This window comes from Botryllus schlosseri, chromosome 16 (genome assembly GCF_051294905.1).
Source record: "Botryllus schlosseri isolate E-star chromosome 16, Bs_hap1, whole genome shotgun sequence".
Taxonomy (NCBI): domain Eukaryota; kingdom Metazoa; phylum Chordata; class Ascidiacea; order Stolidobranchia; family Styelidae; genus Botryllus; species Botryllus schlosseri.
In genome coordinates, this window is record NC_137251.1 from 7,586,710 (window position 1) to 7,613,281 (window position 26,572).

The 26,572-nt window shown below is 40.2% G+C and overlaps 1 protein-coding gene across 1 annotated transcript; it reads left to right on the forward strand.

The window, feature by feature from the left end:
• Positions 1 to 20,508: 20,508 nt before the first annotated feature.
• On the forward strand, positions 20,509 to 23,625 carry LOC145459052 (uncharacterized). The gene is made up of 5 exons (XM_080337631.1): positions 20,509 to 21,117; positions 21,520 to 21,642; positions 21,820 to 21,877; positions 22,808 to 22,970; positions 23,486 to 23,625. The coding sequence occupies exons 2-5, from the start codon at positions 21,603 to 21,605 to the stop codon at positions 23,543 to 23,545; spliced, it is 321 nt and encodes a 106-aa protein (XP_080193757.1). The 5' UTR covers positions 20,509 to 21,117; positions 21,520 to 21,602; the 3' UTR covers positions 23,546 to 23,625.
• Positions 23,626 to 26,572: the final 2,947 nt, after the last annotated feature.

Sequence of the window (26,572 nt, forward strand, 5' to 3'; positions counted from 1 at the left end):
TCTTGATGGCTGTTGGTATTGAGTATGGTAACCCTAATTGTAAACGGATAGTTATTAGTCACCCAGATATTCTCAATGGGTGTGTGGAAACATTACTGCGAAATTCAGTCTAATCGATTGATAAATGCCCTGGTAAAATATACTCAGCTTCGAATCCTGCTAGCTTGTCAGCAATGTAAAATATCCGTCGGTATTACATTTAATACTCTTTATGAACGCGTTTATAAAGCTTTTTCAATCGGAAATGATGCAGTAACTGCTGCAAGTAACAGTATGGATAGAGTTGACTCAGTCATAACTTGCTGTATAAAATTACATTTTCCTGTTTCCAGAAGCAGCGCTGGAAAATCCATTGTGAACGGTACCGTTTGATAAGGTTGTTTCAATATTATATTGTGATGGATATCCGTACAAACGCCAAATGTCGCGCAAAAGCAATCGTACGATAGAGCCAAGTCAGTATCGGTTTCCTGAAAAATTGAGAATGAATAGATAGATGATCCGCTATGTAGCATACTATCAACGCTTATCGATACCACAATTGTGATAGGGAGTCCAGAGGTGATGATCATAATGTGTAGAAAAGACACCCGAATTGATGCGTAAATGTATTGTAGAGTCGCAATTTAATCGACAATACAAGCAATACAATTACGTTAATATCACGGTTTTGGCGTCATTGTCACGTACATCGTGTTCTAACAGATCGGCGTGCCGAAATTGGTGATTCTAACTTTCTTACCATGGGCTGTGTATATTCATTGGTAGTCTCAGGTTGCCTGGTCAGCAATTGACCTGAAATGAAACCTAATGCCCAATGTAAGCCGTGGCTACGATAAGTATCTGTGATGATCATGTTATTCGGCTTCTATTCAAGGATGCTTGAAACATACTGTACCTTGAGGAATGTAACTATAACTAGGTTGTCTGTTCAAGTCTTGAGAACACTGTTACCGTCTCGGGTCAATAGAAGAGACTACTATAAATGGTAATGGCATGACTTTGAAATTCGATAGTATTTTAAGTTGCTCTACTATGTGGCACTTGTTGATAAGTATTTAATATGAGTTCACAAAATTGATATTCCCCATCGCAAAAGTCGGGATATGGCCCGGCGTATACTGGCTTAATACTTGCAATGCCACATATTAAAACAGAATATGAATAGAAGATACCTATTACTCAGTACTGCAATTTGTGGTACATTCGGCCTCTTGTAATTCATATAGTTATAGAACTTGTTCTTTCAATGAAATTCGTAGCCGAAATGTCTTCATAAACGGCTCTTGCCAATCATTCATTTAACGACCAATGAGCATTGGATATCACAGCGCAATGTCGAAGGAAATACTAGCCAACAACTTCCTTGACATACGACTTTCTGACATCTGTACAAGTACATAGAAACTCAAACGTGAATAAAAAGAATCATAAGCTAACATTGTACGGTTTTGACGTGTCGCAGACATGTATAATTGTATATATTCAAAGGAGGCGGAACGTACTTAACAGTTACAAAATTTCACATGGCAAAATTCGCACATGCGTGTAACACAGCATCATGCATATACCAGCCGCAAATCCATATATAATTTAAATACTCGATTGGGAATACACTGTGGCAATAACAGCGCGGTGACTGCTGCATCCCTTACTTCTGAATCGGTATCCACTTGGCGTCCCAAAACCAATCCTAAATTTGACATATAATTTCGTGCAGTTATAGCAATGTTTCTGATCAGATTTTTTCAGATTGGAAATGTCTTTGAGTGATCTTCTCGATTGATATGTTAGTACTTTACAGAGAATCCATGCATGATCCATCCACAGCAATGTGTCCAAAGACCGACTAATGTCGCTATCTGTTGCTTGCTGAGTTTAAAGCAGCATTGTATCTGATATCGGAACCCGATTTTTTAACGGAAAAAGTTAATGATGCCATCCAAATAGAACGAGAAGTAATGCTACAAAGTCCAACTCAAGTACAAGTAGGCCTATATAGTAGATCTACTTCTAGGGCTGTGGCCGGAACTACTTCAGCTACAGACGCACGAAATTAGCAGTTGGAACAGTGTTTACTGCTCACTTACGTAACGTCCATGTTACGAAGTCGATTGAGAGATCACGTATAGTAAAACTTTACTAAAAATTTTCATTGAGTTCGTAACTTTAACATATCAACAACCCCTCCGGTATATTATCATCGGAATAGGCACGATAATTCTAGTATGAGTGCATTTTAATAAAAGTTGGGATCTTTAGTAAGAATTTAATTTCACATAAATATTATCCCTCAGGACAGCAAATGTGGAAAATGTTTAATTGGTTCTTAGGACGCATTATAGCCATGGCACGGCAGTGTTGGGGTGTTGGGTTTTGACTCTAGTAACCATTCGGAACAATTCGGTGACATTGACACGAAATCCCGAGAAGGCAAAAAAGCACACACTCAGTTCATAGCTTTCTGAAAAACGGGATAAATAATTGCTATTCACCGAGATGAAAACGCCAACGCGAAACCGTTGTATGAAAGTTACATGGACAATATAATAGGTACATAAGCATCATTAATTCAAATATATGTGATCGCACTTCTGTATAACGTCCGACTCAAAAGGTCCCCGACCTCCAGAGAACCCCGAATGGTGATTTAATAATAAGGAACCAAATTCTAATGTCCGCGTTTACCGTTAAATCTCTTGTATTCCTCACAACGCATACGCAGGGCCAACGCCGCATCGCGACTAAAGTAAAGAGGCATAGAAATAAGGCAGCTTATATTGTCGTTCGTTAAAGCCACTGCTTAACGTGTATTCAATCTGTCAATCACCGTATAGTGTTTTCAACTCCGTTGTTTGAGAATAAAGGTGTTGTTGGGATCCGTAATGAAATGCGCTGGACTATATTAATTACCACGTCTATACATAATAGTCCTAGGCATTGATTTGGAGGTAACATTTTAGAATCATTTGACTGGTCCGGCCCGCAGGCGATCAAAATGCTTGAATTCGGCTGAGACCCAATTGGAGTTGACCATTCCTGGTGTCATAATACTAGTATAGACTACCGTGGAACTTGAGAGATGATAATGTGATACGTTTCAGCATGGCAATTGGTGAAATCGTGACTTTTAAAGACCTGGAGTACATATCGAATAATGACTGTAAGTTATTAAGTTCCCTATAAAGATCGATATTGTGATGCGATGAGAGATGTGTTTATCAGTACCAATATACTGTGACTTCTATGTATGGGAGGCGGGAACGTGACCCATAGCAGTTACAAGTTGATGTAGACCTGAATCCAATCCGAGAAAAGTTTGTAATGTGTAACTCATAGTGTAAGTATAAAACTTCTTCGTTGTGGTACAACAAATTACTGGCCTGTAGGCATAGTCGCATCCTAAATTAAATTAAATTGGATATTATTCGTCGAGTAACGCGCTCTCGAAGAATCCAGCAGTAGGTTCAACACACGCTCTGCTAGTGTTCTGCATTCTCATGGCTGTAGTCAAATCGGTTTAGCCGAAATGAACCAACGTACACAACGCCTATTCCGACTGTAAACTTGGTCAAGTAAACGACCTGATAACTACAAAATGTGCGAAATGGCTGAGGTTGTCACCAATGCAACATGCGTTTGCATGCAGTGCCATCTCCAAAATCAATGGTTAATTGTGCGGCGAACGTGCGGCGGCATATCTCATTTTATCGATTGATAACGGACAAAGAATTGAACAGCTTTCATTTATGTCCCAACCTAGCCAATGGCGTGAACTATGCCCCACCAAAACAGACATCAACCTACTGTTGACGACGTCTATTGTTATTTGTTACGATTTTGCGCTAATCGACAGCAGGTCGGAGCAAAACTGCGATAAATTTTGTGTTACACAATGTGTCACATTTAGAACAAAAATCAATTTCTAACAAACATGTTTAAATCATGTTTTCTATTGTTTTTTTTTAGCCATGGCGTCAAGATATTTTTAATTGTGACGTCTCAGTGGATTAACATTGACAATTGAGAATATAGGGTTAATATGGGTCCTTTGACGAAAAAGGCTTCCGACCCCTGTCATAAAACAACAAAAAATACACGATTCTTCGAAGACATTTTTTAAAACACCGGTTAAAACATGTTTTAAACAAAGTGTTATAAAACACTGTTCGTTTTAAATGCAACCCTAGTTACACAACATTTGTCCTGTGCGTAGCTTTTGTCAACATAGCACAAGTTATATTTACGACGTTATTGCTATCACTTCGAAGCTCCAATCTATACACTTCGAGCTAACTGACTAATATTGATTACCGCTTGATTCTTCCTTATGGTATGGCTGCATCGGTGTCAGTAAATCAAATATATCGGCATTGTTCGATATCATATTGGTTCCTGTCTCTCGTGTAAGTTTGCATGCACAATAAAATCAAGATACGAAATCATCCATCGTTATGCAACGTATTTCTACCGGTCTTTACGAAAACACACTATCGGGAGAATCGCACTGACAAGGCGTAAGTCACCCATACCGGACGCAAATCTCGCAACAATGCGTCATCAGCATGTATCTTCTCTCAAATTGCATCGCAGCTCGTTCAATACCCGCGAGTTCAACGGCATCATACGCACCAACAGTCGGGTTATGACGTCGATAGCATTTTCCCTATTTCTCGGTTGACGTCACTCTGGACAACACATATCGATTGGACCCATTCAGCAGTACGGGAGTGTAAATCTATGTTGTGGCACTTACCCTACGACAATCAACTTCCATCGGTCCGTGGACATATGAGCAATTGAGCATGCGACATTTCAGCATGCGAGACTTCGGCATGCGACAATTTGGCATGCGACACATGAGCATGTGGGTTAAATTACGGGTTAGGGGTAGGTTAGGGTTGGATTTATGGTTGGGTTAGGGTTAGGTTTTAGGTTTGGTTAGGCTAGGTTAGGTTAGGTTAGGCTATGTTTCGGGTTAGGGTAAGTTTTTGGGTTATACAGTCATATGCTGAAGTGACGCATGCTGATGTGTTCCATGCTGAACTGTCGTTTTCCATTGTGTCGCATGCTCATATGTCGGGCAACCCTTCCATCACCATCGCATGTGGCGCATGAACCAAATACTCCGATACGTATGCATGCGTAATGCATGGCGTGATGGCGTGATGGCGTGATGGAAAGTGCCTCTGACTTGATCTGCTCCCCTCGTCGGGTGAAAATATGAAAAAGCCGCCTAAATCTTCTCTTGTGTATGCGTTTGCGAAACTCCATTTAAATGTTTAACCGGGGCCCGGTTTAACCGCGTAATTTACATGTGGGACGGGGCCTACAATAACTTGAGTTCTCGTAGGCCCCGTGAAGGATTATAACAAAGTCATTGACGCTAAAATTGAATGTATGTAAAACGGAGTCGCATTACTAAACATCCGATGTAGCAATATTGACGTTACCAGTGGAACAGCCTGGACAAAATTGTTGGGCGGGTTTACCATGCACGAATTCTGTCACTATGTAAGAAAAACTTTTGTATATTTTAATGTCTGAAATGACCATAATATCAATAAATATATAGAACAAAAACTTGGAAGTCCGGGTCTCATAGAAATGCTGTATCACTGGAAACACATTCACGGCGTTACCCTTACGGAGGTTGTATATTAACATAGATACGATTTGGGTTGCACTTATAAAAATCAATTTAAAACAAAGATGCTTAAAACAAGGCCCTAATTTAAAACATATTTTTATGGTATTTTTTTTTTTGGTTTGTTTTTTAAGCCATGGCGTCATGAATATTCAATTGTGACGTCACAATAGATTGATATTGACAATTGAAAATATAGGGTAAATATAGCTCGACTATAACCGACTATTTTGAGGGTTTTTACCATCCCATATCCATCTACGTCAGCTATATCGGGTGGTAATTGTCCGTAGGCTCATACAACATGTTTTTGGAGAGTATTTACCAATTATGGCATAATTTTACAACTTAAATAAAACAAAATTTAAGAAAAAAGGCCTTTAAATAAAACACTGTTTAAAACACGTTTTAAACACATGTTTCAAATGCAACCCGAACCCTAGATACGATGCAAGCAACCCAATGGCCGTAAACCGCACAACAATTCATCGATCTAAAGATATATGTTCCAATGGAGTTACCTTTCACCCAGTAAGCATTATTCAAATAGCTTGTCCGTGGTCAGGGCCGTAACAGCACTTCGTTAGCCCCCCTTCCAAAAATACGTAGGTCTTTGGCCCCCTATATGGTCATAAACTGAACTTCTGGGGGGCATTGCCCCAAGACCCCCTCAGCCTATACGCTGTTTACCGCTACTGATCTGCTACATTGGGTGTCCGTTTAGTGAGGCAGGTTTTCTAGCCTAAACGCGCGAAGGTGCACGTGTTTCCGGAAATGCTATCGATATGAACGTTGATGCCACTCAACTACCGCTAGTGTCAGATCAAGTTACAATTACAAGTAAACGAAATGATACCCCAATTTACGTCGAGAACAGAAAGAGCTTGGAAATTGTCCACGAGTAGAGTGTGAATCTGCTAGATGAGACGTTTTCACTGAGGGAGGGATGTAGAGGGACCAGGTCTGTCATACATTTTTAGGGATCTTAAAATGCCGCTGAAGGCGGTCAGCGTGATGCAGCTTTTGTGAACAATATAATGATCTCACTGATGACAATTGCAGAACCTGCAAATGTGATTGAGAGTCTGGAACTGTTATCAGCAAGTTTCTAGTTTGATGTCTGCACCGTACGGCAATATCCGGTATAGAAGAGACGATATTTCTTTTTATCTGAAAGCGTCGTGTGGATAACCTACTTTTTGTTTGTTCTTGACAACTTTCGGAAGCTAACTCGCAGGTGCATTGATCATTTAATAATTATACTGACACATGTATACGTAAATCTCCCCGCTTCGTAATCTATGCTCTTGCTCCACGAAGGTTTGATTTGGACACACAGCGAAAGTTGAGAAGATCTAAGCTACTATGCGTAGATTAGCAATATATGTATCCCATGTTTTGCCTATCTCCGCCTGTTTCTTTTTAGAATATGTAACAGTATATCGATTTGATCATGCAAGGACTTCGGAAGTAACGCAACATGTCCTATACAGCCTCCACAGGTGATTTTCGAGCTCCCATCAGGGAATTTGTCTGCCTCGGGCCCCAGGGTCAAGTTTTAACCGAATGTTGCCCCCTATTGTATTTTAGAGCAGAACTATTCTATATTCTTAACACCTAGGCCCACGTGGGCATGGGTCTCTCGTCTTAAAGACTATTCCAAGTCGTTTCGACACGATCCAATCTTTTCATTGTATCGCAGTCTTCTGGTGTTCTGAAATGACGAAATTTTAATAATAAACTGAACTGAACGGTAAAATCTATCACTGCACACCCGGTCTTTTAAATGCCAGCTTCCCTGTTGATTGGGACACGAGTCGTTAATTCAACATCATAGGCAGATCGATCCCCGTCAGGCCATCGCTTCATTCCACATTGGATCGATTGTGTTCTGAACATCATATTTTCCAATAATAAATAAAATAGTGAATTGTTTTATATAGATCAATTCTGAGCACCAAGAATTTCTGTCTGCGAACCAGTCCTGAATCGAACATTGAATGAGAGAGAGAGAAAGAGAGAGAGAGAGAGAGAGGAAGGTAGAGAGAGAGAGAGAGAGAGGGGAGAGAGAGAAGTATACTCCTGGCGATGCGAGAAGGATATAATTACAATCATAATTCACGATTGTATGATATTTTATGATATTGATAGAAATATATAATCATATACTCCAGTGGGCATTGCGCAAAGGGCATTCCTGAAAATCAATCGTGTAGTGTATTTGGAGAGCGCGGAGATGTGTCGTTGTTTGTTTCCCATCGGAATATTAACCACACCTCTAAATTTTGGTTATTATGAATTTTATTTGTATTGTTCGATGTAACACGTTGAACTCGTGTCGACACCTTGCCCGTCCAGGTGCTATTGCGGATGGTATTTAGCAATCTTGCGCATGAAATGTAAATTGAATTGTAGTCGAATCAAGATGGATGCAGCCAACAGTTCACATAGGACCGCAAATAATCTATTTATGGGACCTATACCGCATAAGTTATACTTTATAAAGTTACTCGTATAACGGTTGTACTGATCAGTACAAACCGGAGTGGGAGTAATACACGATTAGATATACTTCATACAGCTATTCTCTACTTCATAACTGCAATTAGCGTTGGTGTATATCTATTTATATATATATAGCAACTTAGATTTACCACGCCCAATGCAACCGCGTGGTGCCAGAATAAGAAGGTGGCATAATAAATCCTTTCTTTATAGGTATTTCAATTTTTATTTATTCATCTCTATTAGCCATACTATGTAGAGCCATTTACAAAGAGTAACGCTCGATAATAAGTGATCCAATTCGCATGCAATCGAATTGAAACCTGGCCCTTGTGTTTACCGTGTCACGCCAGTTAAAATGTAGAATCTTTATTATTTTCGGTTAGAACAAATATCGATTCAGAGTTCTGTGTGGTTCAATACCACTCCACACAAATATTTCCATCACTTTTAGTTAAGCGAGATATAGTTGCATTAAACTTTGTGAAAATTCGTCTCGCGTGTGGCTTCGCACCATTAGAGCCGGGAAGTCAAACATATTCACCGTTTACAAGTTTCAAGTATTCGCCGCATCCCAATACACCTGTGACCTTTCAGCTCACCTGAATAATAACGCTTCCGCAACGTAACAGAGAGCAATGGGATTGCGTTATATCGTTATCATCATCTGCCAACCGTTCTCGGAAGTCTACACCAATTACAAATTAACGTCAATAGCGTTAGATTGAAAAAGGAAGCATGTGGATTATAGGTAATATTAAATTATCGACTACTCAGGGTTGTAATTACTCGACTCGAGTCCTACTCGAGTCACGAGTTTTTGGTGACTCAACTTGACTCGAGTATTTTTTTTTCAAATGCGTAAAATGACTCGACTCGAGTCAATTTGTGTACTGACTCGACTTGTCATATGACTCGAGACTAGAACGGTCAAGTTCAAAGCAGACATTTCATTGTAACTTCGTAGAAGAGTAAAGTCACCACATTATTGTATTTCATCTATCAATCCTGATACTTGGAAAATACGACCAGAAAATGTTAGGACTGAGGCAAATTACGACATGATGAATGCCAACCATTCTATATCACTCGAGAAGAGTTGAAAAGGTGGACTGAACCCGATTGAACTCAAAACTGAATAGTAAACACAATGACTTGGACTCGAGTCACAGCGCTAGGACTCGGACTCGACCCTCTACTTATTGAGTTGGACTTGGACGTGACTCTGTGGTGAATGAAAAATCACTCGACTTGACCCGAGTCAAAACTATAAAAGTGAGATTGACTTGTGACTTGGAACCTTGTGACTTGGTGACAACCCTGCGATCACTGCATCTGGTTCGCTATATGGAGATGGATCTTCAAAGAATGTAGATAGGCCCGGGTAGACTCACTACAATATAATTACATAGCAGTTGGGGTGTAAAGTGTGATAGAAATGTACATTGCACACCGAGTTGGTCAAAGTAGTTCGTTGGTACTCAAATAGTATTAGAAGAAGCGTCGCAAATTTCTAATCAATTACAAGTAGAAGTGGAGATTTCTAAGACATGTCCAAACTATACTTCAAGTAGAAATGTGGAAAATGAAGCTCGAAACGATGCATACTTCTAGTGGTCGATCGAAAGTGGCTACCTTAGAAATTGTATTTTCAAGATGCATCTTCGGAACTAACACAAAATGACTACTAACGTCACTACAAGTTGGTACAATTTTCGGGATTATATTCAGTTACCGTCATGCCCGGGCTATTTCGCCCAGTTGTTAATACAATTTCAAATATCTAGTCTCCTCTAGTCCGTGTAAGCGATGTCTTATAAAAGCCTAGAAAGGGGCCGTGCTACAAAGTCGGCAGCTACGGAATGAAAATTATGCAAATTAGCCTTGTGTAAATGACCATAGTCGAAAAACACCATGAATACCACAAACAACAACAATTTCACTCAAAAACGCGATGAAGACGTCTGCCTATAGTACTTTCTACTATCAAAATACAAAGTCTAAAAACGAAGAAGCTTTTGCTCAAGTATAAGTGGAAGTAGTTAAAAACATAACCACTTGTAGTGCAAGTAGACAAAACCTACTTGAGTACTTCAAAAAGTAGAAGTACTTCGTTAATGGCCGCCTCTGATTGTAAGTTCATTCATTCATTCATGCAGAATGTCTATAGGGGTGGTCAACATTTCTGCCATTGACAGCCGCATTACGTCGTACGGTCGGTCGATCGCGATTGAACGGCCGTAAAAGCGCGTTAAAATATATCAGCTAGCTCCATGTCACTGGCAATGATCGCCGGGGTGATTAGCATCCCACACATCTCTTGTCATCTCTTTGCCGGCTTACGTTCGGCTGTTTTCTAGTACAATACCTTAGCATATTTGCATATTACATAAAGCAAACAATGCAACGACCTCCACGCACACAAACCCCGAGCATCGGCATTTGCGGGCTGGACATCATCAGCTCCCTCATTTCATATAGATTTTACCTAGGAAACTTATTATTGCCAGCATTCCGTATATAAATTACTTACCAACTTTTATACAATTTATCAGCTAATCAGCATTAATAGATGATTAGTAGTTTTGGTGGGGCCTCTATCCTATTCTCGTTGACTGTCATTTGTCACCACTCGGAAATTGTCTGTAACGTAGTACAAAGTTAACGGTGCTTGTAGATCAGTACACCATGTATGGAATTCAGGAGCTGTGAACTCTCGCCCAAGTAGGGTAATACGAAATGAAAACGATAGCTCAGCTCATAAAGTGGATATATTCACGACAGAAATATGAAAGTACTTCCTTTTTTCCACTGTGACCTGTGACGCCATATAGTATGTTTTTCAGATGACTTGAAATTCAATTGAACACTGTAAACAAGGCCTAAACGTTCATTCCAAATGATTGATAGCGACTGATGGCTATACTCACAAGTAATCATAATGCCAGATACATAGTTGGTAGCATGTAAAGACTGGAGAACAGCGAACTCCAGACAGAATCTTGAGCAAAGCGCGCATAATTTTCCAGCGAATCAAGTTCTTAAATTGCGGTGTCGTTTTATTTCTCTGTATGCCGCTGACCATAGTGAATTTGAATGACATGCTTGACCGCCGCAGAATTGTCTTTCGCAGCTTCAGGTTACATGAACAGTTGAACGCCACTGATCCACACTATCTGTTTCGTATAGCCAAGTGTCACGGTTCGTTTACGACTGTGAAGTGTACTCGCTATAGCGATATCATCCTGCTTGATCTAAAATCTCAATTTCCCGTGTTGTGACAATTTTGACAATCTCACGGCTTTAACCTTTCAGTGAATACAAATCTGTATACATATTGTACCAGGTGTATCTGTCTGGGCAAATGCATAAGGAAATGGTGTGGCGGGAAAGCAAAATGTTTAGGGGATTGACCGAAATTGGAATCAGTGAAATATGACATTACTTCTTCGCGAGAATCATCTTGTATACTGCGGCTATGGAGCAAATATGCTGTTGTTGTTGCTGTTTGTGGTATTCATGGTGTTTTCTACCGTTTGCGAATTTAGGTGTTGCGAAAATAGAGTCATGTGATCCGAACTATCATATGTTCTGTTTAGGGCTGATAATAAAGCATTTGACTGAAGCACAAAGGTATGGAATAGGAGGTTACATTTTGGAATCATTAAGCTGGTCCGGCCCGCAAGCGATCAAAAGGTTCGAATCCGGTCCGCATAGTTGTGTAAATTGCAGGTCAAATTACAAGCGCCACCCAAATCGGAGTTATATTTATATCTCGCAGCCTGAGCCTCACACACGTCTTAAGAAATGCATTTCTAAACATTACATGCTACGTTTTTATGGGCGTGTATGGAATAGAGGAAGTGCAGGCAACCGGCTGTAGAACGATACGCAGTTCTATGGAACATGATTTATTACAAAAAGAGTCAGTGATTCAGTGTGGTTGATGTCAGCGAAAATTTCTCGGTCAGAGTATTTTTACTCCACGACTCTATTCTATTGGGCGCTAAGCGTAGACTACATCAATGGTTTCCAACCTTTTTCAAGCTCACGAATCGTATGCATTAGCACTACGCAATGGTTTTACAAAAGCACGCATTGAACAAGAATATGCGTACTCAGCAAGGTTGCTATGACTTGCATCAGCGCTTGTAATGTCGGTGGTTTAACCGCAGCAAGTCGGATATTAATTCTACCTCCCTCGCCACCCTAACAAACAGTACTAATATTCGTAAGCTAGAGAGCTCTAGCTAGACTAACCAAATGTCATGGAAATCTGGCTATGACATTAAACCAACTTGTGTAATACACGGCTGGGCAGGGACACACTTTACGAACAAGCCGTACTGTCGTTACAGCTTGCCGGCACTTGCCACTTGTACTCATTGGTTGGTCCGGCACAGTGGACTTGGGAACAGTACAAAGTATCTACAGAATAGATCTCGCGAAGACTTTTATTTTATTTGTTTGGAAGAAACAAATAATGGGTATATGAAAAGATTGCCCTGGTGCGGCCGTGACCAAGAGTGCCACTTGTACTCATTGGTTGGTCCGGCACAGTGGACTTGGGAACAGTACAAAGTATCTACAGAATAGATCTCGCGAAGACTTTTATTTTATTTGTTTGGAAGAAACAAATAATGGGTATATGAAAAGATTGCCCTGGTGCGGCCGTGACCAAGATTCCTACAGCCTACCATTCGCTGCCCCTATATTTCGACAACCACTGGACTATAACAAGCATATTATGATATCATTTCGCAAGTATTTCGAACGTGTAGTATATGAAAACGATTTGCTATTGTATGTAGCCGAGCCTGTTTCTACATTTTTCAACAGGCTAACAAGAGTGGGGGAGTCGAGACGCATATCCTTTGTGAGTCATTGGGAGGTAAGAGATGAATAACCTGTCGCATAGGCGCGCCCTCTGTTCCACTCGAAACGATGATATGTTTACTCTTCACTGTGCTCGGTTTGTTAAATTGGGAATGTTTGCTTTCTAGATATCTAGTAGGAATACTGTAATATCATCAAGTCGGGCTACACCATTGGTCATATTTCTTCAATAAATTCTCCTTAGTGTTGGGTGGGTAATGGTTATCTGGAGAGTCTACAAACACTTTGCGCTATTGGTGGCGATTCTTCGAAAAAACTATTGCAAAAAGACCTTACCAAAACTTGAATTAATTGAAGCTGTCCCGGCAGTTGTCGGAAAACAACACCGTGATGATACTTGACATTTCTTGTGACACATGCATATATTTGATAGTTTGAAACAAATTACATCCAGTGGTAAACTAATTCTAAACTGACTTTTTTACCTACAAAACCAGGTGTGCATTGGTTATTTGCATTTAAATAAGTAATGAGATCGATAGCTTCATGAAAACCAATCATTCGAGCCGATATTTATCTCCAACCGTGATTTATGCGAGCCACAGCATGAATAATGCATTTACTGGCTCAATATTGAGGCGCGCTTTCATGATTTGAATATGGTATAAGTTCAGTTGTAAATGGGTACAGCATACAAACACTCGAAATTAAGCAACGGTTTCGATTGGTATGATCGCGGTATATCTTTCGTTAAGGATTTAGTTGACCAAGTCGACCTGTGCTTACTTTAACAGATATAGTATATTACAGATGACAAAGAATACCGTTACGATTTATTTTATGGCATTGGTGGTTATTGAAGCATCCAAATTTATCGCTATTAGCTGCAGAATTGCGACAATGATTGCAGACCTTGCTTGTAATGTAACCATACTGCTGGGTACACATACCGCTGCGAAATCAAAGACGATATTTGGTTTTATATAGTCGTCGATTGTACGTGATATTATCCCACTTGGCATAATTTACACAGGCTCAGTGTCACGACTTTATTGTGTTACTAACGTTAGGAAGTATCTTGTGAATTTACAGTCATTCTTGTAACCATGTCTTTGGATGAATAATTTGCTTTACTCATCTCTCTCCTTCGTATGGAAAATTACGGCCATTTGAAAAAGACAGTTGAATATGGAATGTGCTCGCAGCGCCCAGCTGTCATTTCGAATGATTGGAGTAAGAGAAATCACGCTCTCGCCTCGAACCAGAATTTGATCAATCGAAATAAGTATTGATCTGATAGCCAAGACTTAGACGGCAGGGGTGTCAAACTCAACTTGCGTCGCGGGACGGATTCGAACCTTCAAATCGCACGCGGGCCGCACCAGTAAAATAATTCCGAAATATTACCTTAAAATTCATGCCCTTATTTTTCATTTGAATACTTTATTATTATCAAGTCATTACACAAATCAGTACAGAAGATTACGGATCATATGGTTCTATTCTGGCTACACCATTATTCGCAAACAATGGAATTGGCAACAATACGATGTCTGGACCGGGCTGGCGAACACAGTCATAAACCGCAGAACAGTGACTCTAACGATGATATAAGTTGTCATAGTTCTATACTGCCTCCGTTTTAGTCTTATGCTGCCGTCAACGTTGCGTATGCGTTGTGACGAATACTGGAATACAAGAGATTTATCTGTAAATGAGGACGTTGGAACTTGCTTCATGATTAAATCGCGATTCGGGTTTCTATCGAGGCCGGGAAATTTTGCAGCAGTGCGACCACCGATATATAAAACTCTGAACTCTGTATGCACTTTTTGCCCTTTCGGAATTGGGTGTCAATGTTAGCTAATTGTTCGTAATAGTGACTAGATTGAAACCACCACACAGTTGTCGGATGGTTCTAATGTGGCCCGATAACATTTCTCTACATTTGCAGTCTGATGTGATTGTTCAGTGGCAGTAGTTCTTACTAAAATCCAAACATTTGTTAGAAATGTACTAGATAATACACGCATTTTCAATCAACTCATAACTGCCTCGCGGGCCGGATGAAATCGTCTGGCGGGCCGGATGTTTGACACCCCTGACTTGGAGAGACAATGTAATTCCACCCTCGATCAAGTATCAGTCCTTATATCATTGATGATTCGGCAATTGTTAGCCTACTAGTTTCCCTATCAACGAGATTTACTAAGCAATCGATTTTCCTTGATAGTTGTCAATTGATTCCATGGAAAATTTTAATCAACATATTTCTTCTAAGATATTTGTGGAGACGGAGCTTCAGAATTGGTCGGGTGCTATAGTCGTTTTTGCTTCCGGAAACCAAGTGCTTTATATATCAGGAAGTCATTGTGTGAATAATTTTGCACCTAGACAATGATGCGTGTCACTGCCGAAACTGTGTATACCCCCTATTGTTCAATCTGTGCGCGGATAGACGTGCCAATAATGTTGCGTCCACAACCCTACGCCGTCCTGCTGAAATTTATGCACAATCGCAACAAAGATGTTTCCTCGTCTAGTCGGCAACCCACAAAAATTGGAATGTGATTATAAACTTATACCTAAGTTCCTTCGGACTTCATCTTGGTTTCGTCTGGCGCTTTTTGCCTCAATTCACGTATACATTTCAGAACAAATAAATAAATAAGTGGATCTGCGAAAAACCTTACAGGCAAAATTTACTTCGGCGGGATTTGCGCCCGAATTGGAAAGTAGCTTTATGAATACTTACAGTATCGGTATCAGTTTATTCATAATTTCATTATCTCAAAACACCACAAGACTGCGATGCAATGAAAAGATGGGAAGGTGTCGAAACGACTTTGGAGTAGTCTGTGAAATCAGACACCCACCTGGGCCTAGTCGATGTAAAGAGGAGGCATGCACACTGAAAGAAGAGTAAAAGAAGAAAATGTAAAAGGACAGGCGACAAAATGAGCTGGCATGTGACGGAAGGCGAGATCGATATATTGTTAGGTCGTGGTCCGGTAAATTTGTGGGCTGACAAGTATTCATTCAGTAAAAATTGCTTGTATTTCGACATGTGGACATGCTCGACGACTGTTGGATAGCTGGCGAGCTGTTCCCCACTTCAGGTCCGGCATAATTGAAAATTATAAATCAATGGTTATTCCAATGACATCAGCACCGGGAGCATCAGGAGACTTGTCGTACTATATTGTAGACTACTTCGATTAGAGGACTTCCCTTTAGCTAAATAATTACGCGATTATTGGCCGCATTTCATTTCTTCGTGCGCCACTACTGACCATGGTGCAAAAGACAAACAGGTGATAAGAGCCAAATTTTCGTTCAATAAACAGCAGCAGCAGCAGCAGCAACAACAACAACAAGGGTTGAGATGGTAAATTGATGTCGTGATGGGTCCGAAGAAGTCTTATAGATCCGACAGTAAGGGAAAAGCGTCTTCACCCGCGCCCTCGTATATTGTGACGTCAACAGCACCCACCACGTATGTTGGGCCAGTGACGTCATGCCATTGTTTGAAAGTTTCCCCTCACGAATTTTCATTCTGGCTACAAACTTTCCTTTTTGAAACCGGCCGTTCTCCCGAACTACAGTACTTCGATAGAATGGGTTAAGTATTTTTGTTATTGGAATATATGCGTAGCGACTAAAATTTTCGTGTCGCACTCGTTGATGAAATACTGCCTTTGCTACGCTGACGCCTGAGTAGGCTACTTCCCCGAGTTGGGCTCAAGTTGTAACTCGTATACGCCACCGCGTGGATACATATTTTTCAGCAATATTTCGAGTTGACGTACTCAATCCGAGTCAGTTCATAGTTCAGTTTGTTATCAAATTTTTATCCAATCAATACGCCACAAGATTGTGATAGAATGAAAAGATAGGAATGTGCCGAAACGACTTGGAGTAGTCTTTAAATCAGACACTAACCTTGGCCTAGGGCCTGGGCCTATATGCGAAGTAAAGAGGAGGTAGCCTATATGCACAGTGCACACTGAATTAAAGACTAATAGAATAAAACACAGAACGGGGGTCGGCAACCATGGCACGCCAAATGATTTGACGTAACGACATATCACAACCATTCTGTTGCAAAACTTCTAACTTAAGTTTTCAAACTGGAAAAAGCTCGAAGACGAACCAAATTTCGCAAATCAACATAAAACAGAGTCTTCGGGCATATTATATTTATCTTTTATCGCGTTTTGCGCGATTTACCGTCAACTGGTTTCTTGACTACAATGTGGAAACCCCAAAAATATCTATATAAGGCAACGTAATATCGTATTTGAAACCGTTGGGATGCTTTGGTCTAGGAGTGTGCACTGTGCAGTGTGCAGTCTGTGGGAGTGCGACTATTATATAAGCCGGTATTTCGGCGCTGGGCATTTTCATGCTAGGAGACACAGGTTTCGGGCAACATGCGAGCATGTGACTCCGTGTGCGGTGTGTGTAAATGGCGGCAATAAAGCTTGAAATGATATAACCGCCACATGTTGACCAAAACGCTCTACATTGATGTGTCCACTGTTCAGACGCCGAAATGTCCAGGGCCCGCAGCTTGAACCGCACTTATCAAATGAGACTCGCAGTGGAAAATAATGAGCCCCCATGTCGAAATGAGAATTTGGAATCGTGTTCGTCACACGAAAGGATGTTTTCTTTTAGTTTCGTCTGATAAGAGTAAGCGATTCCAATATATCTGGAGCAACGACGACAACCATTACCGCTTCACCGCGATCTTTGGATCTTTGCAGACAAATCTAGTGTCAAAGCAACCACAGAAGATCGATCATTGCGCAACTAAAATTAAATTATGCAAATATTACGTAGGCCTGTATTAGGCGATAGATCCGGTGCGGTAGCGACCTGAATTTAGACCCTCCACAACTAATACTGTTAGATTTGCTTGCGCAATGGATGCCGTGCTATAAAGCTGCAGATAAGCGGTTGGTGGGATTCCTTGCTTGAAACACTAAATATTAGGGATGGTGTGAACGTGAGGTTCATGTTCGCGTTCTGTGTGTGAACCTCGGTAATTTTGAGGTTCGCGTTCACAACAGAACCTTGATAGGTTCTGCACTGTGAACCTTTTTCATATATTACAATTTTCACGTCATTATAACATCTTTGGTTCAAATTTATTGCATTTCAACTGCGGGGCACTTCATATGCATGGTGCTGGCAGCATAAACGATCAACACTAAACGAGCATGCACCTTGACAATCTCAAAAGTTTGCTCGAAATATCCAACTTTCCGTTTGTGAATATCTATTAGTGACTCCCTGCTGTGAGCTTGACCCGCAATCACACAACACGAAGAGCGAAATACACCACATGTAGTCAGCGAATGATGCTTATTCAACCAATCAATGAGATTGATATCATTTTCTGATGTAAAAATCTAGCAGGCGATGACATCATATGTTTACTTATCATAAAAGCCGAATCCGTGCGATTGCGGTGTTGGCTACACCTGTATAACTTGTTAATGGGGTAATATCGGTAGCAAGTATAGTAACCCGTTATGCACTCTGTTCAATACCCAGACGCCGAATACATTGTCTGGTCTGGACTAGCCAGTTAAGGCGTAAGCTTATATTCACTGGCAAGTCCTCGTCGAAATTGTAGGCAAAACGTCGGAAGATATTGATTTTATGGGATCATTTGATTGTCTCAGTTGATACATTTAGTGACGTTTAAAACGTCAATATGTACTTCAGCATGGTGGAATTAATGTGACCCGATTCGTCGCTAGGTATCGTGTACAAGTACATTAATATAGACCAGGGGTTCTCAACCCGCGGCCCGCAGACGTTTATTTTGCGGCCCGCGACATCTATCATTATAAACGCAATTGCTAGTTGCACGATGTTACGTATTAATTTAGCTACTTAGCTCTCTTATCGCACCGTCTATGTGTCGTTTAATTACTCATCCTATGATGTATTCTGGTTTCTTGATATATGCTCGGGTTGTTATTGTTTTGAATCGGTATTCGGCTGGACTTTAGTTCAAGAGAATTCCGTTGTGTAGTACACTCTTGAAGGGTGTTTAACTCAACAAGAACAAGGAACGGGAAATAAAACGGCGGGAACTGGGTTTGTAACTCCGTTTGGAACAATCAATTTGCTTTCTCAGATATAAATGGAAAACCGATGTGACATATTTGTCGAATAACAGTTTTCGTAACGAAGCGTAGAAGCTTAAAATCATACCACGACACTTTCTTCTGAAGTTATACGTATCGCCTGATGTTAGAAAAAACATTGCTAGCTTGGTGTCAAGCCCACCAATCTATATTTCGAGGCATTGTTAAAATTGTCGACTATATGTTACAGACGCATGGTTTAAAATTGCTTGGAATATCGTTAAACCCATGAAATTGGCCAGAGAAGTTGTGATTTCAATAAAACGAATATTCGCTGCTTCCGATACTTAACAGCACAGGACAACATCACCTGACAAATTTTGAAGTTACAGTTGTCTGTTTCAACCGTGACCAAAAGAGTAACAGAAATTTCAGTCGATCTTTCATCGCATGTTCTGAAATACGTTGACGTGTAGACTACTTTAGCCTAGCATCGGACGAATCCACTGACTCCACAGACATTACAGAGCGAATTGATTATCTGGGGGCTTTCTATCAGAGTGGAAATGCTGGCAGGACAAACGCGGGTAAGGACCAGCGAAAAACATCAACTTTACAACGCTGAATTCTATCTGTATTGGTGCAGGGCTCCATCCATGGAAGGAAATGAGTACACTGTTAGAAAAATTAGTAAATTTACACCTATTAATTAGTAAAACAAATACGAATTGCTGTAGTAACATAATTTACTATCGTTTTTAGTAAACCCGTCAATTATTACTATGATACGGATTATTGGTACTGTGTATCAATCCTCCTGAATGACTAAATATTGATCATTTTCAGACCATGAGATTTGCGAACCACGAAATTTGCGTATTTATTCTTCAAAAATAAAGCGTAAAAGGAGATCTGAGGTATACATATAGGCCAAGCCTCAGCTATGATGATACCGTAATTCATCATCAACGGCTCAGAATTTATAGTAATTGGTATTATTCGATTGCTATTGTCACACCGAATTTGAAAATCCAATTATTATCGGCAGAGCATCAGAACTCAGAATCGCGCCAAATCACCCAGGAATGAAATTCGGCATAGTTACGTAACAATCCAAGAATTTGTGTTCACCAGGTCGTGACAAGTTACTGATTCACGTGCTAGGATGTAGGACTGTAGGTAGGTGTTGCCGTCGCATGTCAGGCGAAATCTCGGATTTAGGAGGAAGCTGTGTTGGTGTCTAACTAAAGAAATGGTAGTAGATTTGAAATGCCCGGTGGTCATCTGCGGTATGGAACTTTCTTCAACATCAGATATCTTTTGTCACCTGAAAAGCCATATTGGAAGCGGATTATTCGTCAAGTGTCCTTATCTGCACTGTTCCAAGAGGTATGACGTGATATCGTCATTTCCAGTCATGTTAGCCGATATCATACCGTTTCGGATCAGACCAATGTGATTCAGCCAACTAACCATAATTCTGCTAGTACAAGCCAGAGTTCAATCGCCCAGGATCTGTTGTCTGCTGCTGATGTAACGAGCGACAACGCTCAGGAAGAGAAATTTAGGAATGATAACCCGAGCATTATGTTTGCAATGAGGATGGAGTACAAAAACCTCATTCCTTCAACTACAGTGCAAGACATCATGGCTGAGCTGCGTAAGCTATTAGCTTCCCATTGTGACGAGATTGTAAAACAGGTTAAAGCCTCAATCATGGAGCAAGAAAATACAGAACTTACCAGTACATCTCACTGAGCGCTGACCAGAAATGTCTTATCGAAGAAAGCAGAAAGGCAGTTCCAGACAGAGAGAAAGCGAGAATGCTAATGTAAACTACATACCGTATCCATTCCAAAGAAAGACAATCAATCAACCTGCTGCAGTATCAACAATCTGAGAAATGTGGCCCTTTCTCTTTGAAGTTGAGTTCATGTTTCAACATTATGGTATTCTCACTGGGACAGGAAATTCCAAGCAATTCTTAATTTGCAAGATGGACAATAACTGGCCTCGCATTCAAAAGTAAGCAAGATTTTTTTGTAATCTCATAAATAGGCTACACACTATAGGGCTGTTCAAAAAATGAAATTCCTTCAGATTTCACTGGCTACTTGATAAAATTGTTGGGTTGGTTAAAAAAATGCTTCACACCATTTTTGGCTCAATCCTAACCGGTAGAAGCGTGATTCTTGTAGTAGAAAGTTTTGAAATTATCATTAAAAAATAAAAATTTCAAAAATTTTCTGTCCACCCCATAAAATTGTTAGGCTGTCAGTAGAGATGATGCATACTAAATTTGGCTCAATTCCAACCACTAGAAGCAAAGTTACTGCAGTAGAAAAATTTTTCAAAGACAATTATATCAACGTGATACCTGTTCTCTTTGCTCTCATTTTAAATAAATGCTAATTGTACTCTTCACAGGACATTAAAAAATGACGGCGCAGAAAGTACAGAAACACTGTCAAGACTTTCAACTATATCGGAGATAACGAAATCAGAATCATATGCTTCCTCTCTTGGCATCCTCAATTGTTCAAAAGAATGGTTAGTATTATATTAGCCCCAAAACCTATTTTGTGAATGTTTCCAATGTAGTTCTGTTCTATTGTTGGTGTAATAACTTTGTTTAATAATCTTGTTGTTGCCTGTCCTCCGGTCAAGACTTTCACTACACAAAAATGATATTGGAATCATTGCTCACACATGCATATCTGTTTTCAGGAAATTGCTCAAGATTTAATGGCAGATACGCCGAACCACCCATTCTTGATTACAATCGGTAAGTATTTATGTACATAAAGTATGGGTCACGTTCACACTGATGACTAACTGACTGTTACTGAATTTATTGCAAGTATAAAGTCATCGTGCGAATCTCATGGACTTAGGTCGGGCATAATGATTTGAGCCTCAAATTGAATTAAGTATTAAATCATTGCATGTTGAAACAAGTTTGTAGTGTAAAAATGATTTCCCACCCCTGCTATTGTCAGTAAGTGACATGCACAGAATAGCGGCATAAGTCTCGATTATGAAAATGTGTCCGGTTTTGTATTGCACAAGTCGGTTTGATATGAATGTAAAAATCGTCTGATTTTTGGTTTCGCTGGAAATTTGTTACCTCCGCGGGTGTGCTTGGTGAGCGTGGTGTAGAGATAGGGAGTGCGAGCAAGTTGGTACCACTGATAAGACAGTCACAGGTACTCACTATCTTGTCAATAGTTATGCCGTAGTTGTGAAAATGAAAAACTTCCCATACCTACTTTACAAAATCTGAACACTTGAAAGTCAGTAGTTCTGCCCATCACTGTTTCGTACAAGTGGAAGTAGTCAAATGCCACAACCACTAGAATATAAGTAGCTCAAGTAGGCAACATTGGCAAACCTACTTGAGTATGCCAAAATAATAGATATAGATATACTTGATTACTGACCAGCGCCTCTGGTTGTCTGCACAGTCTCTATTTCATAACCTAGCCAATGGCGTTAGATGTGCTGCATACTAACAATGCATTTTTGTGTTAGTCATGGATCCTGAGAGGATAATTAACCTTATATTGATGCCTGGCTCTTTTGAAGTGCCTACTAGCACTACACTCGAGTGGTTGGATTTTTATGCTTCTTCTACTCGTAATTGAGTATAAATTTATGAAAGTAGCCATACATCTAGTTGAGTAGCAGCGCTGACTACTTTACATTTCATTTTCAGGCTCATCGAACTACAATGTGAAGGAGTTTGTGGTAACTGCCGAAAGATCAATGATATTCACCACGGACTCCTACGTTGCTTTGGCGTATCTGTTCGTCACATTCTATGTTTTCAACCTGGAATACCCGAGCGAACTAACAGCCACGTTGGAGTTTATGTAAAGGTAAGCTGAGTGAGAGTTAGACTATCAAATGTCAACCCGTAATGGCAATGACTGATTATGTTTCTTCGCTCGGCTCAGCTTCTTGCGTTCACTGCTGGGCAGTGCAAAGGCACCTTTATTGGTGATCTCACAGCTGGCAACTGGGGCGCAAAATATTAATGAATCCGGCCCTAATGAAAAGCTAGTGTAACGGTGATTTCCAAAATAGAAATTAAAATGCGGTATGGGCACTAGAAATGCCTTAAAATCGCCCTGAAAAATCTGACATCTGCAATATTTTAAACAATCAGAGCTCTGCAACACATTGACAATAACAATTAACTATTGTGGTGCTCTGCTTGCTTATAACAATCACAATTTAACACGAAAATGTTAACATATGGGGTACTGGTAGCCCATAGTGAATAGGCTACTGAACTGTGTTAATACAGCAATATAGTTTTGTCTGAAGCAAATTCGCTCTTGTTGATGGCCAGCCCCCAGTTATGTTATGAGATATATTTCATATATTACAGAGTCTTCGCCGAGATTTCCGACGTAGGCGCGAAGTGTTCAAGAAAGAGAAAGACACTTAGAGTTCATCCAAAGGTGATGAAACTCACCGACCTCCTGCGACCACCAATAGAACATGAAAATAAATGCTTTCATGCTGCAACATTTGATTCAATCATTTCCATGGAGTTGTGCGTATTGCCAGGGCGCGAAGTGGTAGAAAACCGCCATGCATATAGCATTAAGTCAATCAATACATTGATTGACACTAGACAGGACTGTGAATTCAGTGCTAGCTTTACTAGTAATTTACTAGAAAGAGTAAAAATATTACTGATTTTTAGTATCAAGGTTACAAGAGTGAGTAGAAATGCTGCTTATCCTGAGTCAGAAAATTTACTAAAATTATAGTAAAAAAATTACTAATTTTTAGTATTTAACGTTACCAGGGTAAGTAAAACTGCTGCCTCGCAATTTGAAGTCAATTTACTAAAATTTTTCTAACAGTGTAGGGTTGATTGGTTTGTTCAGAAATGACCCGAACGCCAGACTTCTTCTCATATCACTGAGAGCTCAAAGTGATAATTGCCTCTGTATCGAAAAAGTTACCGTAATTTTATACTTGCTCGATCACGCATTGAAACATAGAGTTCGGTTCTCTGGTGGAAGGGTTTGAAGGTGCATATACCGACATGGCAACTAATACAATGCACGCTCAATGACGGGATATGCTTGCGCCGCTGGAAGATAATATTCGCACAAAAGAACTGCAATCTTGCGAACTCTGTCCATTAATGCTTTAGAATGCATAAAAATGTACTAAGCGCCCGTATGCGACTGGTAAATAGCCTAAATTCAATAATATCCCACTAATACAGGGATGAACAAACTTTTTAGCTCGCGGGCCGCATTCAACATTTGAATCCATTCGCGGGCCGCACTATATAAAATTGCGATACAAAGCCCAAATCCAATATTGTTATATGATTACATAGTGACCGACGACATGGAAATAATATGTTTTGTGAATTCAAACCAAACCAAACATTGATTTGATGATACCGTATACGCGTTAGAAACATTGACGAGAATTTATAAACTGGTTGTATTCATGGTCAAAATTAGAGATGAAAGTCGGTTGTCCCGATTATGTATGGATGTAAAATTAAGTCTGTGAGCAGCGATCTGTTCATAGATATGCTATGCTGATTGTACTTTTGGTTCAACTCAAGCACACACAATGCTGACAGCATCATGACCATCATGTTACCTTTAATTACATTTCTACAATATATAAATATTATAAATATAAATAATTCTCAACATACAAAGAACCAATCTATCTAACACATTCGCTAATCGGCTTTTCCAAATACATCACTAAAAGTAATAAACTTGCTCGTGTTGCCCATCTACAATCACACTCGTGGTCCGAATTAAGTCATTTACTTTCACTTTCTGTAAGCAATTGAAACCTTGCAATATACCTTGGCCTCGAGATCGGGCTATCGCACCATCAATGGAATAAAAAATACTATGGTAAGAATCAGAACCATAACAGGACTTCGTGAGGCCCCCAAAACGTTGGTCTTGGGCCCCCCATAAGGTGATGAACCGAACTTCTGCTATACGCTGCTTGACCCCTACTTATCATCAACATTTTGGGGTCCTTTTAGTATTTGTTCCCTCGTAACGCGCGAAATGCGAAAAATTTCTCTAATCCATCATTGAATCGGTAAATATGATCGGGAATTGCATACATATTGCTATCACTGTTTATCCTCTATCTGCCCACGTAATCAGATTTACCGGTAGAGCTGTGTGCGGTGTGTTGGAAATAAGTAGGACCCTGAAATAACAAATAAACATTATCGGACCTCGCCCTCCGCCACATGCCACCTCATTTTGTCGCTTGCGTCTTATATTCTCAGCATTACTTTTCATTCAGTGTGCATGACTCTTATTTACTTCGCCTAGGCCAGTGGTTCTTAACCTTTTTTCCTCCAGCGCCCCCTTTCAAAAATTATCGTGCTCCAGCGCCCCCCACCTCATATTGTAAGGACTGTGATAGACACAATGGGTAACAGGGCGCACTTCGTCAGCCCCCCTAAAAAACGATTGTCTTGGGCACCCATAGCGTGATAAACCAAACTCATGAGAGGGCTTGACCACCAAGAAACCCGTCGCGTGATTTCGATGGTCAGCAAAGTTTATGTGGGCTGGTTGCCCTAGGAGCCAAAATTTTCTATAATGCATGAATGAAATAGGTTGTAATTGCATGGTATGTCACTATAAACTTTTTATTCTCTCAGCCCACGCAATCAGATTTACCAGCAGCGCTGAGTGAGCTGTTGCATTGGAAAATGATGGCCATGTAATTAATAATTGACAATATTTGGGCGTGCCCGTTGGTACAATTAAGTCGTTACATGTTATTTTGTTACCTCTTGTCCGCTATATAGTCAAAAGTTATTGAAACGCATAAACTTATTAAACTGAAGTAAGCACGTGATTCAAAATTGGGATTTCGTCACTGGCAAATAATTTTCTCTGATGGATGTTATATGTCCTGTGGGGAGCAGTTTGCGACGACATGATAATTCGGCAAGAGCGATTTAAGCACCTATGGTCTACGGACAATTAGACTTATATACATCGAAGTTTACGCTCAACATAAGGGCAATTCTTTTCAGCTAAGGTTTTCTCGCTGACGATCTTTTGACACACTTCTCGGAGTCCCATATTCACCGGAACTTCATATGCCTTTGTGCATCGTGGCGTGGTAATGACCGAAGCCGAAATGTTTATTTCTATTTTCTCTAATTATGCGTATTCTTCCGTGGGGGAGTCGTAAAAACATGATGTTCAATTTATGTTTATTCACCGAAATAATTTAGGGCACACTTCGAGCTAACCGATTGGGGGTTTGGGTTGCAGCAGTTTCGGTCTTGGTAAGAGGTCAAAGTTCAGTCGGCCATTTTGGGAGTTTGGAGTTTCAATCGCGCTCGAGCACCATTCGACTATAATAAACAATATAATATTTGTGTGCGGTATATTTAGGGTCAAATCGAGGTTGTCATATCAACAATAGGGCGCAGTCTCATACCCTG

Excerpts from the sequence above, each read along its gene's own strand:
- LOC145459052 (XM_080337631.1), top strand. The coding sequence starts at position 21,603 with ATGCTTCCTCTCTTGGCATCCTCAATTGTTCAAAAGAATG. Across the intron at positions 21,878-22,807 it reads CCCATTCTTGATTACAATCG|GCTCATCGAACTACAATGTG; the intron begins GTAAGTATTTAT and ends TTTCATTTTCAG. Across the intron at positions 22,971-23,485 it reads ACGTTGGAGTTTATGTAAAG|AGTCTTCGCCGAGATTTCCG; the intron begins GTAAGCTGAGTG and ends CATATATTACAG.